The sequence below is a fragment of the Gymnoscopelus microlampas genome (assembly GCF_963454915.1).
Source record: "Gymnoscopelus microlampas genome assembly, chromosome: 4".
Classification (NCBI taxonomy): Eukaryota; Metazoa; Chordata; class Actinopteri; order Myctophiformes; family Myctophidae; genus Gymnoscopelus; species Gymnoscopelus microlampas.
In genome coordinates this window covers 39011513-39034172 of record NC_139941.1, presented here as the reverse complement: position 1 = coordinate 39034172, position 22660 = coordinate 39011513, and the positions used below count along the sequence as shown (strand labels likewise).

The following is a 22660-nucleotide window of genomic DNA, read 5'->3' as shown; positions in this document are numbered from 1 at the left end:
CCAGGTTGAAAGTGGTTAAAGTGGAGATAGGAGACAACATAATATACCATCATCTGCACATACACAGCAATGGTTGTATAGCACCAAGTGCAGAGAGGGTGTTGGGAAGCTCCTATTCAGCAGGTCGCTCAATGTCAGTGTGATTATTGGACAGTCGTCCTGGCAACATCCAACAAGTTATGTTGAAAATGGAATGGGATGAGGCAAATGGTTCACATATTTCCAAAAAGACAGGAAAATACTGGTACATACTTCTTTCCCCTATTGTCAAAGGTTCCCATGCTAAGGGGTGGAAAATAACGAGGTGACCCTATATAATAATAACCTTGAATGGGTTAACCCTACGATACCCTTTCAGTTCCATTTAGTGCAGTCAGTGCATTCAAACACGAATAATTCAGAGTTAATGTTTTACTGTGGCACAACCAGTCATATCACAAGGCAAAAACGTAAAACAAAGACGATTCAAAGAAAAGGAGGAGGAAGTGCAACAATGAGACCAAAGGAAGACTGAAGTGAATTGTTCAGTTTGACCTGCAGCAGCAAGACACACAATAAGAGGACTGCATACGCAGTATAAGTAACACCTGGAGAAGTTAAAATGAGTGGTGGACAGTAACTAAGTACATTTACTTGAGTACTGTACTTCTTCCAATTTCCAAATACTCAAATTTTTTGGAGTATTTGTTTTTTTGTTGTAGTTTTTTGCAAGCTGATGACTTTCACTCTGCTACATTTTAAATATAAATATTGTACTTTTGCCTCCACTGCATTTCTAGGAAGGGACTCTTGGGAGCGAAATGTACACAAATATATTATGAATTAACCACGGCCCTTAAGTCCTATTTCAAATATAGATAAAATAGCCGATCTGCAAGCTCACAATGTGTCGCAGCGACACGTTGTGAGCTTGTAGATCTGATATTTTTTACTATTTCTGAACATTTCTGAAAATGTATTTCATAATTTATACGTTTGAATACTTGAGTATTTACTTGAGTATATACTTTGTCCAACGCTGGTTAAAATACTGCAAAAAGACATTTAGCCTAAATGTCTGACTGTACCTCATGCTGTACATTTCTGACTAATAAAGTATTCAATCAAAGTGGTGAGTTTCAGCAATAAGATTCTATAGCCTAAAAATTGTAATGCATAATTTTACTTTGCAGGTAGTATACCTCCAACACCAGTGCATATTCTCAACGATTCACTTGACTCTTCCGTAGAGATGAAAATGGAATATGGCTTGAAGTTAGAACAAAACATAACGCAATAGTGTTTACATTAAATGACATAGCAGTGTGTTCCCATAAAATGGATGGAGTGCTTGTTTGTGGCGGTGGGGCGTGTCAAGAGTGCCAGAGGCTGTTTCAATACCCAGATGAAACCAACAACCTGTGGCACTATAGCTGTGACAGCGCTGCAAACGGCCTCTGGTCTCTCGCTGCCCCACGCCCCGGTTCACAGAGACCAGAGCTTAGCCGAGGGTGGTGATGTTGGACCTTCCACCGGGAGGAGCGGCGATGCGCTGGGTGTTACGACGAGGAATGTTATCGTCAACTTGGGCACCTGTGATTTAAGAGATTTAGATAGATATATTGAACGTCTGCAGTGGTGGAAAAAGTACTACATTTCTTTGCTTACGTAAAAGTATCAATACTGCAATGTAGTAATACTCTGTTACAAGTAAAAGTCGAGAATTAAAAATTAACTTAGTTTTAAAAAAAAATAGTGGTATCAAATATACTTAAAGTACAAAAGTAAAAGTACTAATTATGCAGAATGTCCCAATTCACAAGTTTTTATATGTTTATAAATCTTTTGAAAATAGCAGATGTACAAGCTTGTGAGCTTGTAGATCGGCTATTTTCAAATGGCCAAAATGTATATAGGGCTGAAGTGGGTAATGTATGTTTTATAATAATAATCAAAATCTACAAAGTAACTAGTAACTAAAGTTTTCAAATAATTGCAGTGGAGTAAAAGTACAATATTTGCCTCTGAGATGTAGTGGAGTAGAAGTAAAAGTATTGAAAATTGGAAATACTCCACTAAAGTAAAAATACCTCAAAATTGTACTTAAGTACAACGACCGTCTGGTAATAATTGGACTAATTGGTCTGCAAAAATGCCAGGTGATGCAAACACCGGGCAACTCAAGACTGCCTGCAGTTCTGTGTTGTACTGTACTTACCGGACAGACTGAATCCAGACTGGTGGAGATTGCGGCCGGGCTTGGCAGCGCCTTGCTGCTGTTGCTGCTGCTGATCCTGCTTGGCAGGGGAGGTCTTCACCGAGGACACCGTGGACATCACTTTGGGAGTCGCGGTCACCTCACACACTGGACCGTCATACTGACCCCTGGGAACTCCTCGCAGCTCTGTCAGCTGTGTGTCCAAGGCCACAGACATTCATCAGTCAATTTATGATATTCAACATCTGTTGGGTAGGATGCTTATTGTGGCAGCAACTAACAAATATTTTCATTAAATATTTGTTGCTGTTGGTTATTTGGTTAATCTATGCAACTAATTTAGAACATAAAATTATGACAATATAAGGCAATGGTATGGTAAATGCTCATCACAAATTATCAACAGAAATCTTGAATTGAATATGTTAACCCAGCAGTCAAAAATATGTATTTGTATATAATTGTATAATATTAACATTATTTGTAGTTTTCAAAAAAAAATATTGTATTTGATAAATCTTTGGTCAAGGTCATTTAATCATTTATACTCATCAATTCATAAATAGAACACTATTCCAGGCAGGTTCAGCTGATTACAATGTGGTAAAAGGACTCACCCTGCTGCGTGCCTTTATCCTCTTGTACACATGGTCAGGGAAAGGCTTGCGGTTGATATAGCGCCCACAGCCCTCTGTGGTGTGAAGGTTACCTTCTTCCAACACAACCTTGCCCTGGCTGATGACCACCAGAGGACCTCCACGCAACTCAGTGCCCTCAAAGATGTTATACTCCACAGCCTGTGGGGGAGAAGTGAAGAGCTCTAATGAGAGAGATGTAGAAGGGCGGCAGGCAAAGGGTAAGACAAAGAGCTTGTCCTGTACACTGTCAGGGTCCCTATTATCCGCGTCTTAATTACTGCCAGGTCTTATGTCTTAACTTAAGACGTGGAGGCGTGGCCAATGCCATTTTGCTATTATAAGTGTGGTAATCTACGCACTGGCGCTACACGGTAAACGGCCCTGAATTAGTCAAAGGTGTGGTTTGGAAATAAAATTCAAGTCTCAAAACCAGTTGAGAACCATGAGGAGGAGCAAACGTTTGTTAAAATCTCACCAGGTTGTGGGTCTTGGCTGAGATGATCTTGGTGACATCTGGATCCCACAGCACAAGGTCAGCATCAGAGCCCACGGCAATGCGGCCCTTGCGGGGATACAAGTTGAAGATCTTGGCGGCGTTGGTGCTGGTCACCGCCACAAATTGGTTCTCATCCATCTTACCAGTCACCTTGTGGGACAGAGGATAACGTTTTAAACATTATACTAATAGACAAAATGTATTTGTTAATCCTAGTCAGTAACACCCAGGTACGGTACACTTAATGCTAGGAACCTTATAGAAATAAATGTGTCTTAACATATTAACCCCGTGTCATTTTAGATTTTTGCGTTGGCTATTCAAAAATAGCAGATGCACAAGCTCACAGTGCGTCACTTTGTGCCGCGCTGCGAGCTTGTACATCTGCTAAAATCTTGAAAGGGTGAGAAGAACTACTGATTTAGAAGGCATTTGTAGAATCAACCTCAGGTCTTAATGGGTCAAAGAATGGGTTAGAGTGCTAATTAAAACCGTTTAAGCCAATTTTATACTTCATTGTATGACAGTGTCACGACCTACAAGCTGCAACGCATTGTGAGTTTGTAGATGTGCTATTTTCGGATTTTTCTTTTTAACCTAATGACCTATAATGACATGCCAAAAATAGGGACGCCAGGTTGAACGTGATTTAACAGCCAGGCAGGATTTCACTGTGTATTCTCCCTTACCACACATTTGTCCCAGATGATGGACAGCCTCTCCTCGGTTCCATTGGTACCCTCTGGGATCATGGTGAAGTCGTCTTTGCCCACAGCACGCTGAGAGGTGGTGAAGGTGCAGTGAGCACTACCGGTGACCTGCAGGTCCCCACTGGAGAAAAAGGAGATAAACTTAAAGAAGAAGTACTAACTGATTTATACAGAGTGTTCTATCTTCTTTCCCAAGCTTGACATATAAAATTCGCCACAACAAAAGCTAATTTCCTGAATCATACCTGAATCAAGTTTTTCATAATCATCCAACTCAAAGATATTATTAACATAAATGGAAGACATTTGACTAAAAAGGATGTCTCTTATGTCCTCAGAGATAGGGCAATAAAACAAAAGATGAACATCATTTTCAACTACAACAGCTATTTTTTAACTCCATACTGACACCTATTGGCAAAGGTGCAGCTGAGCGTTTAGCATTTCTGCTGAACATTTGAACCATAGATATATACATGTAGATAGATACCGTATTGGCTGCTGCTGCTGCTGCTGCTGCTGCTCGGAGCGATATGTCAACGGGGCCACCTTATTGGTGAGAGCAAGCCGTGCCTCCTAATCCCTGTTTGCCCCATGCATGTCTATGGAAGCAGGATGTCTCTCCACAATTAAAATCATAACTCACTGAATTCTCAACCCATTGTCAAGCGGTTTGGCATGTGACAAATGTTAGACATGTAGTTAAACTAGTGATGTTGGGTTTTCATATAAAAACACCTTATCGAACATAGATAATAACAGAAAAAAGTTTTTGTTTCAGGTATATACGAGTCAGGCATATTTCTTGCAGTGGAGTTATGGCCAGCTGCCCCTCATACATGCACTTGCTCTCACCAATATGGCAGCGGCATTGATGCGGTGGCGAATGCGGCGCATACGTATTTATCTGTCTATGGTCTGAATGTGGCAGTGTGACCCATGCTATGGAGAATGAAATCGCTCTTTCTAAGCCTATAAAACCATTTGAATCTCATGTGAGTGTACATTATTTAAAACAAATTTAAGAAAATGTATGATTTTTTATTTTTAAATGTCTAAAAAACGTTTCGAACTCCTTTAAGCTCTTATGTAAAAAGCCTCTTTTTCACAATGACATGACCATTTTTCTCTCTCGATATATTGTAATGTATTCAGCACCCTGGTAAGATAATTTGATGACAGTAAGGATGAAATATGGCTGCGTGGATATAAAACACATTTACCACGTGATCGAGCTATATTTAGGACCCTGTCATTGGAGCACCTACCAGGAGAGCAGAGAGTTGAGGTAGTCGGGGGTGGTGGGATCCGGACTGAGGGGTGGAGAGGTGACGTAGGTTGCCGCTTTAGCCCAGTTCTTGCTCCAGTAATGGGTGCCGTCAGTGCCCAGACTGGCAGAGATGGGCTCTCCATAAACCACAGCACCTATTACAATAGAGAGGCCACACACATCCCACACCCCAATTGTCAAAATGTCAAAAGTCAGACTGAATAGAATCCGAAAAGACCTAGCCGTGAAGAAAATGGAGCCAAGTTTAGTTTTTTTCCCTCACCCCTTTTCCTGGCAAGGGCAATGACATCAGCAGCACTCTTGCTCATAACCTTGGTGATGTAGAGAGGGCAGTTTGTCTGATTGGCTACGGTGACGGAGCGGTTGACTGCCTCTGCTTCCACCTGCAGAGCGGGACGGACCACACACAAATTAAGCCAGACATCTATTTGGCTGCCATGCTGGTTTCCTGACTGACTCATGGCTGTTTTATAAACAGTACCGAACTACTCTGGTCTCAGGTCATTTGATTCTTATTCAAACAAACAATATATTTAGATACTGTATCCATTATCAGATTACTTGCTTCTTAGATTGTTTTTTCTAAGCACTTTAAACCTCATTGAGCTGATGTAAGAGAGGGCAGGTCAGACAGAGATTAATAGCAGTTATACGGTACAGTACCTCCTCTGGACGGCTGAGCACGTGGCCCTCTGGACCAGTGATGCCCAGCTCCATAATGCGGCGCTGCTCCTAAAAAGACCCAAAATACGAACAATGTTATTACAATACAAACAAAACTACAGATATTATAATACATATATAGTATAAATGCAATATATTTTTGAATGATTTGAAAGATTTTTACCTCAGCAATGATATCCCCATTCTCAGCATGCACCTGTGCAATGGCTCCAAGGTCTCTGATGACACTGAAGACCTCATACATCTACAGAGGGTGATTGTATACAAACTGTGTCTCAATTCATACTATATATTACATACACTTTTTTCTAGTTAGTAGATACAGTATACCATGTTTTGTTTTGATAGTTCCTCGTGGGATTTGTGGTATTTAGTTTTGTAATAATTGATGATTGATGATAATTGATGATTTCTAGTAATATGCAGGTAATTCACGTACTACCATTTTGGACTAACAATGACACAGGTCTCTTCCAGTCATCATTGAGCTGCGACTTAACTAACGCCAATTTCAAATTCAAAAGCGGTATGTAGCACAAAACAAACTTTTTTTTCCCCCCAATGAGTTTCTTTTTTTGTTAACCGTTCTTTTTACCGATCTTCTTTTGAGACAGCATGAGTTGATTCGTTTACCTTTTTCCTGTTCTCACTCCCTTCCACGTTGTGGGGCAATAATGTCCATCAACACCACACTTAAAACTCCAGTGATTCTAGTATGTAATGAATATAGGCATTTGTAAGTAACTATATTTTGCTATTTTTCCAGTGTGAACATGGGCCACTCAAAACAGGATTAGAATGATACTGTCGTATAGAATTGTGACACAGGTTATAGTCTGGTCAGAATGCAAGTTAGCCTGGCAACGTCGAAGAAAGCTAAGCAGCGGAGAGAGAGACAAGAGAGCCTCCAGTGTCCATTTAATAGCGATACATTAGCTAAGCATACCTGATAGTCAGAAAGTTGGAAAATATCCTTATAAGCCAAATAGACCAGGAAAGAGTTGACACCTGCAGATAGAAAATTACAGAAAGCAGCCAAGGATAAAATAAGAAGCGCAAAAGGATGAAAAGACAGAACAAAGAGGAAAGTAAAAACAGAAGGATATAAACCACATACCAGAAAAGTTAAGAGCGAGTGATTTAAGCTCAGAGCAAAGATGTTGCAATGTTAAATTGAATCAGAATCAGGAGAATCAACTTTAGGGCTGCAACTATCAATACTTTTCTTAGCGATTATTATTAATCAAATAATCGAGGAGCATATTTTTAAAATATCAACGAATCGATGCGAAAACATTCTAATATATTTTTATAATCGATTAGTCTGATTCACTTAAGCCCTACTTAATACTTTGTCTTACAACAGTGTCGCACAAAAATAGCGAGCAATAGCATATCTACAAGCTTACAATCCGTTGCATCACTGGAGGTTCAGAGCTTGTAGATCTGCTATTCTCTCTATTTTTAGAAGATTTCGACCACAATTTCAAAATGTCCCCCCAAAATCTATGATATTTATTCAAATTGATTATCGACAATTTTTCATAAACCGATTAAATCGATTATTTTTTGTGCATATTGTTGATCATAATGATCAAGATTTTATACGTTTTTATTTTACAATCAAGGTCGCAAGTCGTTTGCAGTCTCAGTTAGAATATGTGCAGATAAAAAACTTAAGTATTCCACAACTGAAAGCCATGAAAGAAACCCAAGCAATAGAATGCTTCAGTTTGTAGTCCTACAACCCAGAAGTGAGTTTGCATTTTCCTACCTAAAAGATTTCCAATGCTTTTTACCATGGGGTGAATATCAGTCAAAAAATAAGGTCTGTAGTTAATAAAAGCCTGTAAGGGTTTCAGGTATTGTTCTACAACATAAATTACAATCAGCAATATGTCAACCGTGAATATTAAAGCCTGTGCTTTTTTTTTTTACTTCTATAAATGACGTGTGTTTCAAAGACTTTGAACAGTCAACAGTGTGTTGATTTGTGGAGATTATCTTGTTAAGCCAATCGTGAATATCCAAAAGCCTCAATTTATCCATAATCTAATAAAAGCATTCCATGGAAATATCCGATAGCTCAATGTCGACCAACAAAAAGATGTCATCCCTGTAGCAATCTATTAACCAAACCAAAACATTATTGCGAGAATCACATTGTGTAATTTGTGCTCAAAGCATTTTACAAATAGCAGCTTTCTACATGAGGAATAGTGCACTGCTGCCCTAATTGATTGCTGCTTGATTAATTTCGCTAAATACTTTTCAATTCAAATAAAATAATTCCTTAATGTGTCAATGTTTTTTCATTGATGTGGTTATGAAATGGTCTCCTAGAAATGTATTCATTTCATTATTTAATTATTGTCTCCTTTTGTATTTTCTGTCTGTAACTTTAAAATCATGCTGTTGCCTGTCTTGGCCAGGACTCTGTTGAAAAATACATGTTTAATCTGAATGAAACTATCCTGGTTAAATAACAAACAAAGAAGAGCTGTGGGGGGTTGTTGTCAGCTCAATAGCAGTTTGTTCAGTCATGTGGCAAAATGCTGGTTAGGCTATATAATGTGTCCTGGCATGAACTCAGACGGTTGGGTGTATGCAAACATACCATGGTCCTTCACCAGGCTCTCCATCTCTTCTTGGATACCCTTATGCCACTCAGTAATGTCCACGTGCAGGGAGTAGTCGCAGCACGACTTGCTGTCTGCCCACTCCCTCCACTGGTTGAAGGCTGCAGTCAGACCCACACCAGGCTCTGGCACCACATGGTCGACTGTAAACAAAACATGTACAGGTGGGCTTTGGTGTGCACAGTCGACAGTTAAAATGCAATCACACGCTTGACATCACATACACATATGCTGCTAGACATAGTATCATGGTCGTAAGAGGATTACTGTGTTTCATAAAAGCTGCTTGACAATGCCCCTTGAGAAATGCTAAGAGTTCTTTTGTCTTGAGATTAACCACTTAAATCCTAAATTGACCGGACTCCTCCATGGGACTATACTAGGCCCCCTCCTTTTTTCCCCTCTACACCAAATCTATGTGGTGAAAATAGCCATTGTGATTGGCTATTTATTTTCGATGAATGTTTGCCCCTAGAATAAGGACGCTCTGGTTCTGTACATACTGATCATAGTTGTTCCCCCAGCCAATGCTGCCCTGGTTCCCTGGTAGAAGTCGTCTGCTGAGACCATGCCTCGGTCGGGCATCTGGAAGCGTGTGTGAACATCAATGCCCCCGGGCATCACCATGCGCCCATGGGCCTCAATGATCTTCACTCCCCCAGGGACAATCAGGTTTTCTCCAATCTGCCTGAAAGAGAGACAAGAGCAATGAAAGATGAGAAATAAGAGGCGAGTGGCTTTATGAAAGAATGAGGAAGACGGATTCAGAGTTTAAGATACTGTACTAGTCTAATTACTGCTAATACATACTGTAAGAAGGAATATATCTTTGTCAAATCTACAGTATCTAAGTATTCCTCATGTGAAAAGGTATATCAATGTATAAAAACTGAAACTATTGTCACAGCACATTAAAGATCCAATGCTGCTTGTAATGCTGGTATTACAAGCCATCACTCCAAATAATTTATTTTTGTGCATTTGTTTTTTAAGACTTTGAGTGGCTGGCTGGGTTATACATACCTTCACATTCTCAGCCAAAATTATTTATTATTGTTCAGTTGATCAGTGGCATGAACCAGCAAAGAGAGGAAATCACACACTCCTGATAAAGCTCCTGATAATTAGGCTATCAGGCCATAATGGACCACTAATAGCAGCACTGGTTGTATTTATAGTGGCCTACAGGAATATTGTGTTCATCATACTGTAGCACTGCAATTATCACCTAATTAAATCTGCAGGGTTCAAGAAAATGAAACCAAGAAGAAATGTGATGAACTTACTTTATGACTCCATCCTCTATATAGATGTCTGCCAGGAATGACTGATCATCGTTAACTATCCTCGCCCCTTTGACTAGGAGACGGTCACTCTAAAGAAGGAGGTGACATTACTCATCACAAACATGTCTAGTATACTGTTCAATACATTAAGAGTAACAAAAAAATGCACCGATGTGTAATTAAATCAATTAATTTAATAAGACCACTATGGAGATTGTCTGAAGGTAGGAAGATAATAATAAACATTATATTGATCATTCTTGTTTACTACTACTGGAGAACCAGCTATCCCATGTAGAAATGATGGGAAATGATCATTAGGCCAATGTGGTTCATTCAGAGACAAATTAGACAGTGCTTGAAGAGGCAAGGGTTAATGGAGAATGCAGAATGGGTGCAAGAACAGTGGAGTGGCAAAGATAACTCATAAATAACTTTATGAGTGGGAAGGAGAGCACAGCAGGTCAACCTACTTCTTACATGACCCTCCTGTGAGGCCTCAGGAGAAAGCACCCAGTAAAATCGTCAGTGTTCATTTAACTCTGAAGAGGATCCAAATGGATCAAAATGGCCTGTCACAAATTATTTTATTTTTGGATAATCGTCATAATCAATTTCCATGTTCATGTTGTTTCAAACATTTTCAAAAATAGTGGAAATAGTAGATCTACAAACTCAAAACGCGTCACGATGTGATAGTATAAAGTTATTCAATTATGTAAGTTATTTGTCATATCTGCCCCGTGCACCCTTTGTTTACGAAGCCTAAGAGACAAACAGAAATGTATTTTTTTTATTCATAATGGTCCATAATGTTCAACGACAGAAACGCAATTAAATCGTTAATCGCAATTATTTGTATGACAATTAATCGTCAAGTAAAATGTCATAATCGCGACAACCCTAGGTGGAGCTTTACTCCCCATCCTACCTCCTGAAACATGCCCTAAGATGAGTGCAATGTAGTCCAGTCACTAATGGTCAGGGTGGATGGACATAGAGATGGGGCTTATACATTAAATGGATGCACTGGATGTATTGATGTGATCTAATAGGCCATTAAGTGGGTCATGACATAAAGCCTAACTCTAAATTTAGATGCTTTCTGTGCTGTCTGTGTGATCAAAATAGCACTATAGACTGACTATAGAACAACCCCTAAAATGTAAATTTAAGGATTAATGCAATTTAATGCACTTACAGTAATACACAGTACCAGGCCTGGAATTTCGTCATTTTAGGGGCATGGCCACTTGGCCTTTTGTGTACATTTTTTGAGGGCACAAAGGCAAGATTTTAGTCCATTGAAAGAATTAATTGAATTTAACTATATAGCTGCCAATGACGTATATATACGTCTTTTGAATTTTTTTTATAATTTCAACCCTTTTCGAATTTCGAACAGATTAGGAGCTAAAAATGTTCAAAGATTTGCTGCTCCATTCACTTCAATGTTAAAATTCAAACGGACAAACAATTTACATTGTTTTTTGGTTTAAAACTACTGGTTCTGAGCTATATTCAAACATCAAACAACACATGTTAACGAGATCAAAATGACCTCGTTGACATTTGTGAAACCACACCTGAATCTCATCTGTGATTAGAAACCATCTGGGGAGCAATCATACTGGAGGAAAAAAATCTGTGGCTACGCGAACAGGTACCAAAATCATGGCAAAACCCTGGCAGAGGCTACAGACTGTTCTGAAAAAACTCTGGCAGTCAATCTTAAGGGTTAAGGATTATTTTAAATGTAGACTATCTGCAATGAAATAAATAAATTATGGACTTTACTATCTGATCCATGCTCAGCCCAGCTGAATCTCAACAAAAGACCCTGGTGTCTACAGTACATGACAAGAAAGAGACACTGGCATATTGACAAGAAAGAGAATAGGAGAAAGTGGTACAGTCAGCTGGGGCATTAAGGCCACTGTGGCCTCAGGGCATGCAATTTCTTTGAGGGGCACATGGCCAAACTGAGGGGCAACGACGGCCATGGGCTTCGTGGCCTCCCTGAAATTCCTGCCTTGCACAGTATGTTTTATGTAAAGCACTTTGAATTGCCTTCTTGTTGAAATGTGTTATACAAATAAACTTGCCTTGCCTTACAATGTAACTCTAGTTCTTCAAACTAATATCCTCATGGTCCTGAAGTGTTTAAGTTTAAACAACATAACAAGTCAGTTGTCAATGCAGGCTTTTCACTGATCAAAAGGCCCTAGGGGTTCAATTTACTATTATCATAAAATGAATTGCAAATTAACTTCAAACTGCATAAATCATGCAACTTAAGCCCCATGGTCTTTACTCTTTATAGGGCTATGTAACTAGATTAATTATAAGAAGTTTTGTGATTTGAGTTTTTGCAGTTTCTCCTTCCTCTACCATCTAATTCTGAAACTCTTTTGAATAACCGTTAAAAAGTTGTACAGTTGTACTTGATTACTCAACAAGCAGGAACCAACTATATCCATGAACAGTATAATGGTATTATCATCATTATATCCATTATGTATGCTTAATCAAGCAAAAGCACATTTGAAATTGAAACCCACAGTATAGTGCCATGATGTCTATGATATCATCCTTGAGGCCAGGTAAACTGAATTAACTCAGTTATGACTCATGACTGTTCAGGTAAATAACATAATTTTGGTTGCCATGTTAAAATGCTTTGTTTGCAGTTTGTGCTACATTCCAAACTATCGTCTGAATGCCTGGAGCTTGCTGAGGAATAATGCAGAATTGCCAGAATATATCTACTGCAGATAAAACTTCCTTAACATTGGATGAAGTTCTGACTAACAGTTATTTACAAGAAGAAGAAATCACTGCCTATCCTGTCAGTGTCACAACATACAGTAGATGGGTGTTCTGGTCATATATCCATATAAATTTGCCTCCTATACTAAACTGCCTTCTACCTTAGCTGCATGCACTCAGGCTATAAATGCTTTATGATCAAAGCATGAAGGAATGGGCTATGGTGAGTGTTCCTCAGTGACCTACTTTACAGAAGAGGTTTTACTACTTTCAACAACCGTGATGTCCTCCGATTGTTAGGCCTAAAAGCAGTGCCATGGCTTTGTGTTGGGTGGATGGATACTGAGCTGGCTTAAATTCTTCAAATAAAAGCTAGGAAACTGAATAATGAATCCCCTCAGGTAATGTGTAATAGGATCTGAGGGAACGGGGATGGCAACCCAAACCTATTTCAACTACACTAAACGTTAATTAATACAGAATGCCTGCTTGCTATGACCATGAAGATCAATGGAGAGCCCAGGCAGCTGGACCCCACAAATGGATGTCGCATATTATCTAATTAATCTCCCCGACTGATTGATTAGATGGAACCTGTCTCTCCACACTTGTTAACTAAACGTAGCTTACTGTTCATCCAATGCTACAAATTGAAGACGCAGGCTGGATAGCAGGGTAAACCAGGCCGTCGAAATTAGATGCGATAAAAAAAAGAGAAAGCCAGCTAGTCGGACGTTGCATTACATGAACAATGACAACAGAAACCTGCATTACTTGTGTTACCAATTAAGTCGGATCATTGTGCAAACCAGTGATATCGTGGCAGCGATGTGACAGCTATGCTGATGATGACAGCATCAATGAATGAATGAATGAATGAATGAATGAATGAATGAATGGATGAATGGATGGATGGGTGGATGGGTGGGTGGATGGTACAGACGGATACAGGATAGGTGGGCACTATGAACATCTGGGCACCTCGATGTAAAATTGTCTATTTTGTCTAAAATATTTGAAAAAGGTATGCATGATGTGAACATGCATGGTAGGCCTACATCATTATCAGACATAAATGTATCCTTCAACTTCTTGTTTATGGCCCAAAATGACTGGATATACAGGTTTTGTAGCAATTTGTAGGAATTGTAGAAATATTAGACCTTAATTGTCGAATGTTTAAGCATGTTCTAATCATGTATACTTTACCTTACTTAAAAACATTTTCCAAATATTTTATTTTTAGACATTTTGGAAAAGAAAAGCCAATTTAACACCGAGGTGCCCACTCTTCCTTGGTGCCCACCTATCCTGTATCCGTACAGACTTGGCTAGCGTTATAGTAGCAACAACCATGGCGTGATATTTTGCAGCATATTTTGTTTAAAACATCGTCAGTGCAAAGGAAAAAGATATATAAAATCATACAATACTCACTGTAATGCGTGGAATGTTCTTCTTTCCCTGGTAACCCGACATTTTGACGACACACACAGCTGTGCCTTATTGCCTCCTGATGGATGCTAACGGTTAGCTACAGTACCAGTGAAAGCAATGGATGCTCTGCTGCCTGGATGATGCAGTGTTGCCAGATATTGCGAGAGAAATAAGCAACTATTGGTCTATGAAAACAAGCCCCCAGGAAGCGTCCTTAGGCCACATTAGGCCACATGAGCGTCGGATATTTCAAAATAGCCGATGTACAAAACTTGTAGATCTGCTTTTTCCAAATAAATATTTTTAAAAAAGTGACACATTGAGAGTATTCTTTTGGGAAACATTTGAACACTAATCTGGTACAGGGGTCACAATCCAAAATACTTAGATGGGTAGGCTAAGGGACAAAAACATTAATTTGGGGGTCCTTGACAAGAGAATGTTTGAAACCCCACTGTTTTACAACATTTAGGAAGCAAGCCCGAAATAAGAAACAAATTCCAAAAAAACACAACCACAACTAACTAACTAACTACCAATATTTAAAAGCAACTTCACAGAAAAAGAAGCCCAACTTCGCTTATAATAAGCAGACATGGCAACACTACTTGGATGGATGGCCAGTCGACGCCCAGGGCGAATCCACACACCACTGCAGTATAGGCTATATACACCTTATATTACTGTACTATTGTCTTATCAAAAACGTCAGCGAACATACGTTTTTTTGCTAACGCTGCAAGGCTATAGGCGTTATTATCTATGATTGCTATTAGTATTATTTATGAATTACCAGGTCTCTCAAGACCAGAAAGGCAGAGGTACCAACAGTGTTGCCAGATTTCGCGAGAGAAATAAGCAAGAATTTTAACTTTTTTAACACCATAAAATCTCATACGGGGGTCCCTGGCACAACATATTCTTAGATGTGGGGCCCACGGAAAAATACATGAAAATGTTTGAGACAACCACTTGTTTAAACATTCAAACAAGCAACTAAACTTTAGAAACAAGCCCAAGGCTTATAATAAGTAGACATGGCAACACTGGGTACCAACAGCACGAGACGAGAGCCACAAAAGCCACCAGGCATGCGCAGTGCCCCGCCCCAGTGCTCAATATAAAATGCATGATTTTATTTTTGATCTTTTAATACATGTCATCTGTTTCAGAGAATAAATCCTTGCTTATTTTTTTATTTATTTCACATGTCATCTGTTTCAGAGAATAAATCATGCTTATTTTTTTTATTTTTTTCACATGTCATCTGTTTCTGACAGAGAATCAACCCATGCTTTATTTTGATCTTACATGATGCCATCTGTTTGTTTCTGACAGGTTCTCTGCTCTGCCAATTTTACAGTCAATCAGTCAGACCAATGGGAACTGAGTTAATTCGCCATAGCAGGTCTTATATGGATGAAAATAACCATTCGATTTGGGGGAAATCTAGTAAATTTAGCCTACAGTAATGTTGTTCCTTTACTGTTTTCTGCAGTCTACACTACATGCAATTTGATTGATTGATTGAATAGCCTACTTTATTAACAGTTTGCAAAAAGTACAGTGGTTCGACTATACAATGATGCTAAAAGTATAACTCAAAAAGCCCTAAGGGCTTGTTTCCATTGTGGTCCTATGTATTCAATTCATCAAGAATTGTGAAGTGACTTTAAGCTGGGCTCAAAATCTTATGCTCTTATGTGTGAGCCCAGCTTGTTAATGACATTAATTTGTCCATATTCAGTAGTAGGCTCTATGCATCTCATGCTGACAATTTCCTTGTAGGCTACAGCAGTATAGATTGTGGAAAAGGGCCCGATTGTCCCTAGGCTTGGCTCCATGCATCAAACAACAAAATGATGGGTCGTACAGTAACTTAGGTTTGGTCAAACGATGCCCCATGCTACTACTAAAAACGTACATCATTAATTACTTGGGAGAATAAGGAAGACAGTACTGTAGAACATTATGAGGAATTTTACATTTTAATGTTAGTTTTCGAACAAGATTACAATGTAGTTGTACCTATATGATATTAACACAACCCTCAATTCTTGCTACCCGTTATCACTGCTTGAATAATACTTGGAATTTCTGAGGGCCCTGCCCTGGATACAAGCAATAGTCAGTATATTGTGCTGTATAAAAAGTAGCAATAACAATGCATATAAAATTAAAATGATAAAACTGATCTCGCTTACAACCCAATGAATCTAGGATCTACGCTATAAATGTGCTAGTATCAAGATGAAGGCATGCAACAATCTGGATTAGAGGCAAGCAAATCTTCAACACACCAATTATGTTCCTCTTCTCCTTTAAAAGCAGAAAGCAGTTAAGTTCAACAGGAGAGGTGGCACCTCATTCATAAAAGTTGGTAATGTGCAAATGTTGTGCTCATGACCAAATCCAAGCCAGTTGTGACCGATGCCAAAGTTGTCTTGATGTCAAAATCAGATTGAATAGATTTTACATTATAAACAAATCTAATTCTAGACATGACTGCTATAATAATTGTCATGTTTTCCACCATGTCCTTCGAAATTATCATATGATGGCTTCTAGGATAAAGTCAAAAAACACTTTCATAAACGAGGCCCCCAAAATGTTTTCATACCTACCACTGCCAGTTGAGCAATTATCAAAATGGCGATTGTTAAACAACAAGACAACAAAAAACAGACATTAGCAACAAATACATTGCCACAATGTTTAAGATATGCTACACATGTAAGTAATATGATAATGAATACACAAATTATACAATGTAAAACAGAGGTGTAGTTTCTTAGGGGAAGGTCACAGCTTGAATTATTTTCACATATATTTAAATATTTCAACATTTTAGGAGAAAAAAGTATATCACCCATGTGCAGAGGTGAATGACATACAAATTTGGCACGTTGCCACGGTTGTGGTATTGCGTGTTATTGAAAAAGATATGTAGGCAAAATAAAATAAAACAAAAGATATATATACTTAGCTTTTTAAATTATCATCCAGCCAGTGATTTCCATTAAAATATTCATCCATCTATACTCCCCACCAGAAACCTTTGGGCCTACACACTGGATCAGAGTGTCTAAGTTTCCCAACATTCAACAAAGAAACATAAAGCTTCTAAATCAACCCTTGACCACCATCATTATACAACTTCTGTTAGGAAAAAGGTGTGGAATTGAAAAACTAATCCCACTGTGCAGCACAATCTTTGCTCCCTATAACTTCCATGAATATTGAGCATAAAAAGGTCAATGCAATAAGCTCCCTGCTACCCTCAAACCCAACTGAATTATCTTCTGTGACATGTCCGCATCTTTTTGGTTCAAGCACTCTGCCCACTGGGACACTAAAGGCAGAGATGCAGCTGGCCTCCTTTTCACAAAAATTGCACTGGGATTAGGCTGCCAGATTTCCAATAAGTCCACCAAAAACATCAGCATGGAAGTTAGCAAATCCCAAACTCCCAGGCCATCTGACATCAAATTAGGTTTTGTTTGACAGGATCAGTAATATTCTCTCATGCAGGAAGGGTCTGTTAACTTTTGGACTCTGATATTGATAGTGACTGAATTTGAGTAAATGCAAAATATTTCATAGTGATATTTTCCATCCAGTGCCAGAATGGGAAGCAGTGCAACAACATTTTGCAATGTGTCCTAGAACCAAATCTAGACTGTGACAGAACTAAATGCAAACATGAAGAGAAATGTAGGTGTATAGAGTCAGAGGGAGAGAGAGGACTTGACCACATGAGGTTGTTTCAACAACTTGTAGATAGGACAACTCTGACACCACACACAGGCACTGCTTTGTTTTTTCCTATTTAGTACGAAATGGTGGAGGGTGTGGCAATTCTCTTTCCAATGTAAACCCTGTGAAAAAACACAAATACACAAAATGCATGAAATCTAACCAATCCACAAATCAAACCATGCAATTATTATAAACCCATTAAGACCTGGAACGTCATTTTTTGATTTGAGCTAAAAAGCAGTATTTTACACTTTGGCTATTCAAAAACAGCAGATCTACAAGCTCATAGCGCGGCACCGAGTGCCGCGCTATGAGCTTTTTTTTCGTGAAAATGTGTGCAAATCTTTGAATATGTATTGTTTTAAAGCAAACATTTTTTTACCCCACGATTTTGTAACCCCCTTTTTTTACACCTGGTGCCAATTGTCTATGTAATCCTGGGAACTACCTTCCCTCTGCCAACCTTCCCTCTGCCACATTTTTAACTAAATCTTTGCTTCTGGGGGTCCCTGGAACAAAATATTTTGAGATGGGGGTCCTTGGCCAAATACATATCATTTTGGGGGTCCTTGACATGAAAAGGTTTGAGCACCACTGATATAGAAACATACATTTTTCAGAAAACTGTTGGGATTTAGAAGACATTTGTAGAATCGGCTTCAGGTCTTAATGGGTTAAAATGATTATATTACAATGCACACAGATTCTTCTCATTCTCTGTGGTGTGTATAAAATCGGACTCACCCAAGGCCAAGAGCAATAATGTGAGAGATGAGCAGGGAAGGAATGAAGACTTTGAGGAATTCTGCAGAGAAGACACCACCTTTCTTCATAACCCCGCTCTTTCTCATACTCAGAGATGATGAATGTCGGGGATGCTTAAAATGGAACTCCCTGAAAGAATTAAAGAGTTAGCTAAACAATCGATAAAAGCAATGTAGGGGCTATTTATTTGTTGTACGTTTTTAATTGTTGTTTTACTAATAATACATCATATTGTTAGAATATTCTAGATTTTAGCTTTATTTAATTAGATGTGAAACAAGTATTTTCTTTTCATTTATTTGTTTTATTTGACCTATTTGTTTAGTTTAATAATTTTCTTGTTTTGCATATTTAGTTTTTTGTTTTGTTTGTTAATTGGGTAACACCTGAGTTTATATACAGTAGGTAGGCAGGTAGAGGACCAGCATGCACCTGGGTGTGTCTATGGAATTTTTATCAGAGCAAGAGTGGGAGAGGGAACCACAATTCAATGTTTTTTGATAACAAACCATAAGAAACTTTGCATCGACGATGGAATTGTTCTTCTAACAATTGGCCACTACAAGCAATATTTGTTCAGTGAATGGTCGGTGAGTGTAATAGTATAGCTGAAACAATTAAACCAAATCATTGATTAATCGATCCAAAATACAAATCTATCAAATTCGGAATAATCGGTTTAGTGATGTATGAAGTAAATACTGCTATTTACCACTTCAACCAAAGGCGAGTAGTTATTATGTTTGTTCCATGTGTATTGTGTACAGTACTTTAAATTTGACTTACTTTGGAGGAATGTTTTCTGGTCTGCTGGACCAATCTGCCACCCAGTCTATCCCCTTCTCCATCAGGATATCTTCATCTGCCTCTTTATCTGGTCCTTCATCCTCTGACTACAGATAAAGAGTAACATAATGGCAGTGTGTCTAATCTAACAGTGTAATAGTGAGCTAAATTCAAGGTTAGGGCAGACAAAAGAATAATAATAAATTAATGAATTAATAAAAAGTTGACTTCTGTTGTGTTTTACCTGGCTTCCCCTTGCACTTGACATCTCTACATCAAACATGATTTGACCCTCATCTTGATCTTCTGGACTGGGTGGTCTGTGGGGACTGAGGCATTATAGAAGAAAAAAAAATACACAACAAATTAAAAACAAATAAAGAATAGACAGAAAAGAATGCTCTATTGGGAAGACAAAAACACTTTCTCTGCCTTTCATCCTTACCTATTACAGGCAGAGCTGCTCCGGCTAGACTCAGCCTGTGCATCCAGCAGGATCTTCTCCATGTCTCCGTTGTGGATGGAGGACGACGATGGCACATGCTCCAATCCACCGACCAAGCTCTCGTCAATCTCTTCAGATACCACTTGGTCCACGGTCTGTGGGGTTTGACTCTCCCCTGTATTGCCATTCAGTGGGTCTATGGTGGCTCCAACAGAAGGGTTGGGCTGAACACCCTGTGTCCCTGTGTTGTTCCCATTCATCTCTAGCTCCACCCAGGACCCTATATGCACAAGCACAGGCCAGGGTTCATTTTTTTGCAAATATTGACAATACATTAGCCTTGGAACAAGACTATCATAGATGTATATTTTATCAATTTTGATTTTGATATCACATCTATGATATGAAAGCTAAAGTCAGACTCAATAAAATATGATAGTCTTGGTCCAAGGCTAACATACATAAAACACTGTGCAAAAGGGATTTTTTTTTGGGACAACAATAAAATCACCCAAGAGATCAAATGAACATATTATTGTTTCGTTCATTTTTGCATGTGTAGGCTTACTAGGCTAGCACTGCATTCAAGGTAGCATAGATCTCTTCTCTTTGTGCCACTGCCCCAGAAACGGGTTGCACATTTCCTATTTCCAGACAGGGTGGAGGGAGGGGAGTTATGCAATCCTCAGAGAGAATGTAAACCTTGTGTCATTTTTGGAGCACACAAAAATATGATTGATCCTAAATACAGTGATTCGGCTATGCAGTATGATGATTCCACTGTGATAGTATTAGTCACGTACGAGGTCCATTCCCTTGTGTGAGCTATTGCATAACACAGAGAGAATGAGCTGCGAGTCACTGTTCCTTGAGTGGAAGTAGAACATGTAAACAAACCTCTCGCTTCGTTGCGTTTCGGACAATCGCGATTCGCTGGACAAACAAATCTGTCCGAAACATTTCGAGTTATAGATATTACTTAGTTTGAGTGTTGCTCGATGCCTTCTAAACTTCTCTTCTAATTAAATAAAGGTCGTGCACAAATACTATTGGGTGCATGCAAGGACATACACGAAAGAAAGACCATGTCCCACTTTGGGTTTTTTCTATGGGTTTGGCCAGTGCAGTATGAATACCAAAACGCTCACCCCAAAACACAGTCGCCCCGGGGCAAATCCGTCGGTATTCACCTGGTATTCCTAAACGTAACCTCAGTAAACTATGCCTAAACCTAAACTTATTCATAAACGTAACCTCCGTAAAACGGTGTCAACCCTAACATTATTCCTAAACTTAACCAAGGTAAAACTATGCCTAACCCTAAACTTATTTCTAAACTTAAAACAATAATTGAATACAAGAACCGCTGGTCTGCGAAAAATAATGGGGCGAGCGTGTTTTGGGGCGAGTCATCTGGTTAGCCAAAATATTCTAATATTATTTACGTTACTTTTCTTCGACACATTTTGATCATGGAGATCATTACTTAATGTAAAATGCATATCAATTCTTACAATAAAAACGCTTACTCACTAATCATTGACAGTAATTCCACGACTGGCAATATTTCTTTTGTCTGAAACTTGTTTTTTTTTTATTATTACTCTGACTAAAGCCCCTCCCACCGCAGATTCGTATAGCTGTGGTTGGTTGACATCCCAATCAATCAAACATTCAGCGCAACTCCATTGGAGGATTTACGATGACGTATATTAACATCACTCTCCGTTACGGTTGCCATGTCCATTTATTATAAGCGACTTTGGGCTTGTTTTTCTGTTAAGTTGCTTGTAAATATTGGTAGTTGTGGGTTGCGGTTTTTTGGCCTTGTTTCTAAAGTGCAGTTGCTCATTTTGGGCTTGCTGTGTAGTGTTGTTTAAACCAGTGGTTCTCAAACATTTTCAGACATTTTTCACATTTTCTTCCAAGATTTCTTTGAAAATAGCCGAAGTACATAGGTTTAAAGGGCTCCTTCTTTTGGGACATGGTTTCTTGTTTTACTCACAAAACCTGGCAACACCGCTCTCCGCCCCGCCCAGAAGAAGAGGACATTCTATACGCGATTTAACTTTTCCAACAATAACATCTTAATTACAACATGGTCCCAGGCAATGCACGTACAATCACGAACACATATTCAAATAACACTTTTTGATACCAAACGCGCGGATTAAAGTGTGCGGAAGAACGTACCGTGGAGTCCCGTTTCCTCGTTATTGTTGTGTTGAGCAGCAGCGGTAGACATGTTGACTACCCAGTTCTAGCATTCATCAACATGACACGCAGACGAACTACGTTGTGCGCAGGCGCACAATCGATCCAAAGTCCAGACATGTCCAGACAGAGAGTGACAGTGGTGTAAAGTAACTAAGTACATTTACTCGAGTACTGTACTTAGGTACAATTTTGAGTCATTTTTACTTTACTTGAGTATTTTCATTTTCAGTACTTTTACATCAACTCCACTACATCTCAGAGGCAAATATTATACTTTTACTCCACTATAATTATTTGAAAACTTTAGTTAGTTACTTTGTATATTTTGATTATTATTACAATACATACAGTAACCACTTCAACTCTATATACATTTCAGCCATTTAAAAATAGCCAATTTATAAGCTTACAATGCGTCGCAATGCGACGCATTGTAAGTTTGTAGATCTGCTATTTTCAAAAGATTTTAATACCATTTATACATTTGAAAACTTGTGAAATGGGACATCCTGCATAATGAGTACTTTTACTTTTGTAATTT

The 22660-nt window shown here is 38.8% G+C and overlaps 2 protein-coding genes across 3 annotated transcripts; both read right to left on the bottom strand.

Moving 5' to 3' along the window:
* Nucleotides 1-1157: 1157 nt before the first annotated feature.
* On the bottom strand, nt 1158-14189 carry dpysl2a (dihydropyrimidinase like 2a; the record flags this gene model as incomplete). Its single annotated transcript, XM_084055150.1, has 14 exons — nt 1158-1572; nt 2198-2390; nt 2815-2994; nt 3311-3481; nt 4021-4162; nt 5310-5466; nt 5595-5715; nt 5996-6064; nt 6180-6260; nt 6963-7024; nt 8634-8798; nt 9159-9343; nt 9942-10030; nt 14148-14189. 14 exons carry the CDS (start codon nt 14187-14189, stop codon nt 1481-1483), a joined length of 1749 nt encoding a protein of 582 aa, XP_083911276.1. The 3' UTR covers nt 1158-1480.
* A 1927-nt stretch (nt 14190-16116) lies between these two features.
* bnip3la (BCL2 interacting protein 3 like a) lies at nt 16117-22178 on the bottom strand. 2 transcript variants are annotated; one of them, XM_084053909.1, is made up of 6 exons: nt 22096-22178; nt 19903-20182; nt 19702-19786; nt 19458-19564; nt 18651-18800; nt 16117-18025 (listed from the first exon to the last, which is right to left on the bottom strand). In XM_084053909.1, exons 1-6 carry the CDS (start codon nt 22145-22147, stop codon nt 17977-17979), a joined length of 723 nt encoding a protein of 240 aa, XP_083910035.1. In that variant the 5' UTR covers nt 22148-22178; the 3' UTR covers nt 16117-17976. The 2 variants fall into 2 exon arrangements, with proteins under 2 accessions (XP_083910035.1, XP_083910036.1); XM_084053910.1 differs by lacking the exon at nt 22096-22178 and adding an exon at nt 21436-21509.
* Between the last annotated feature and the right edge of the window lie 482 nt (nt 22179-22660).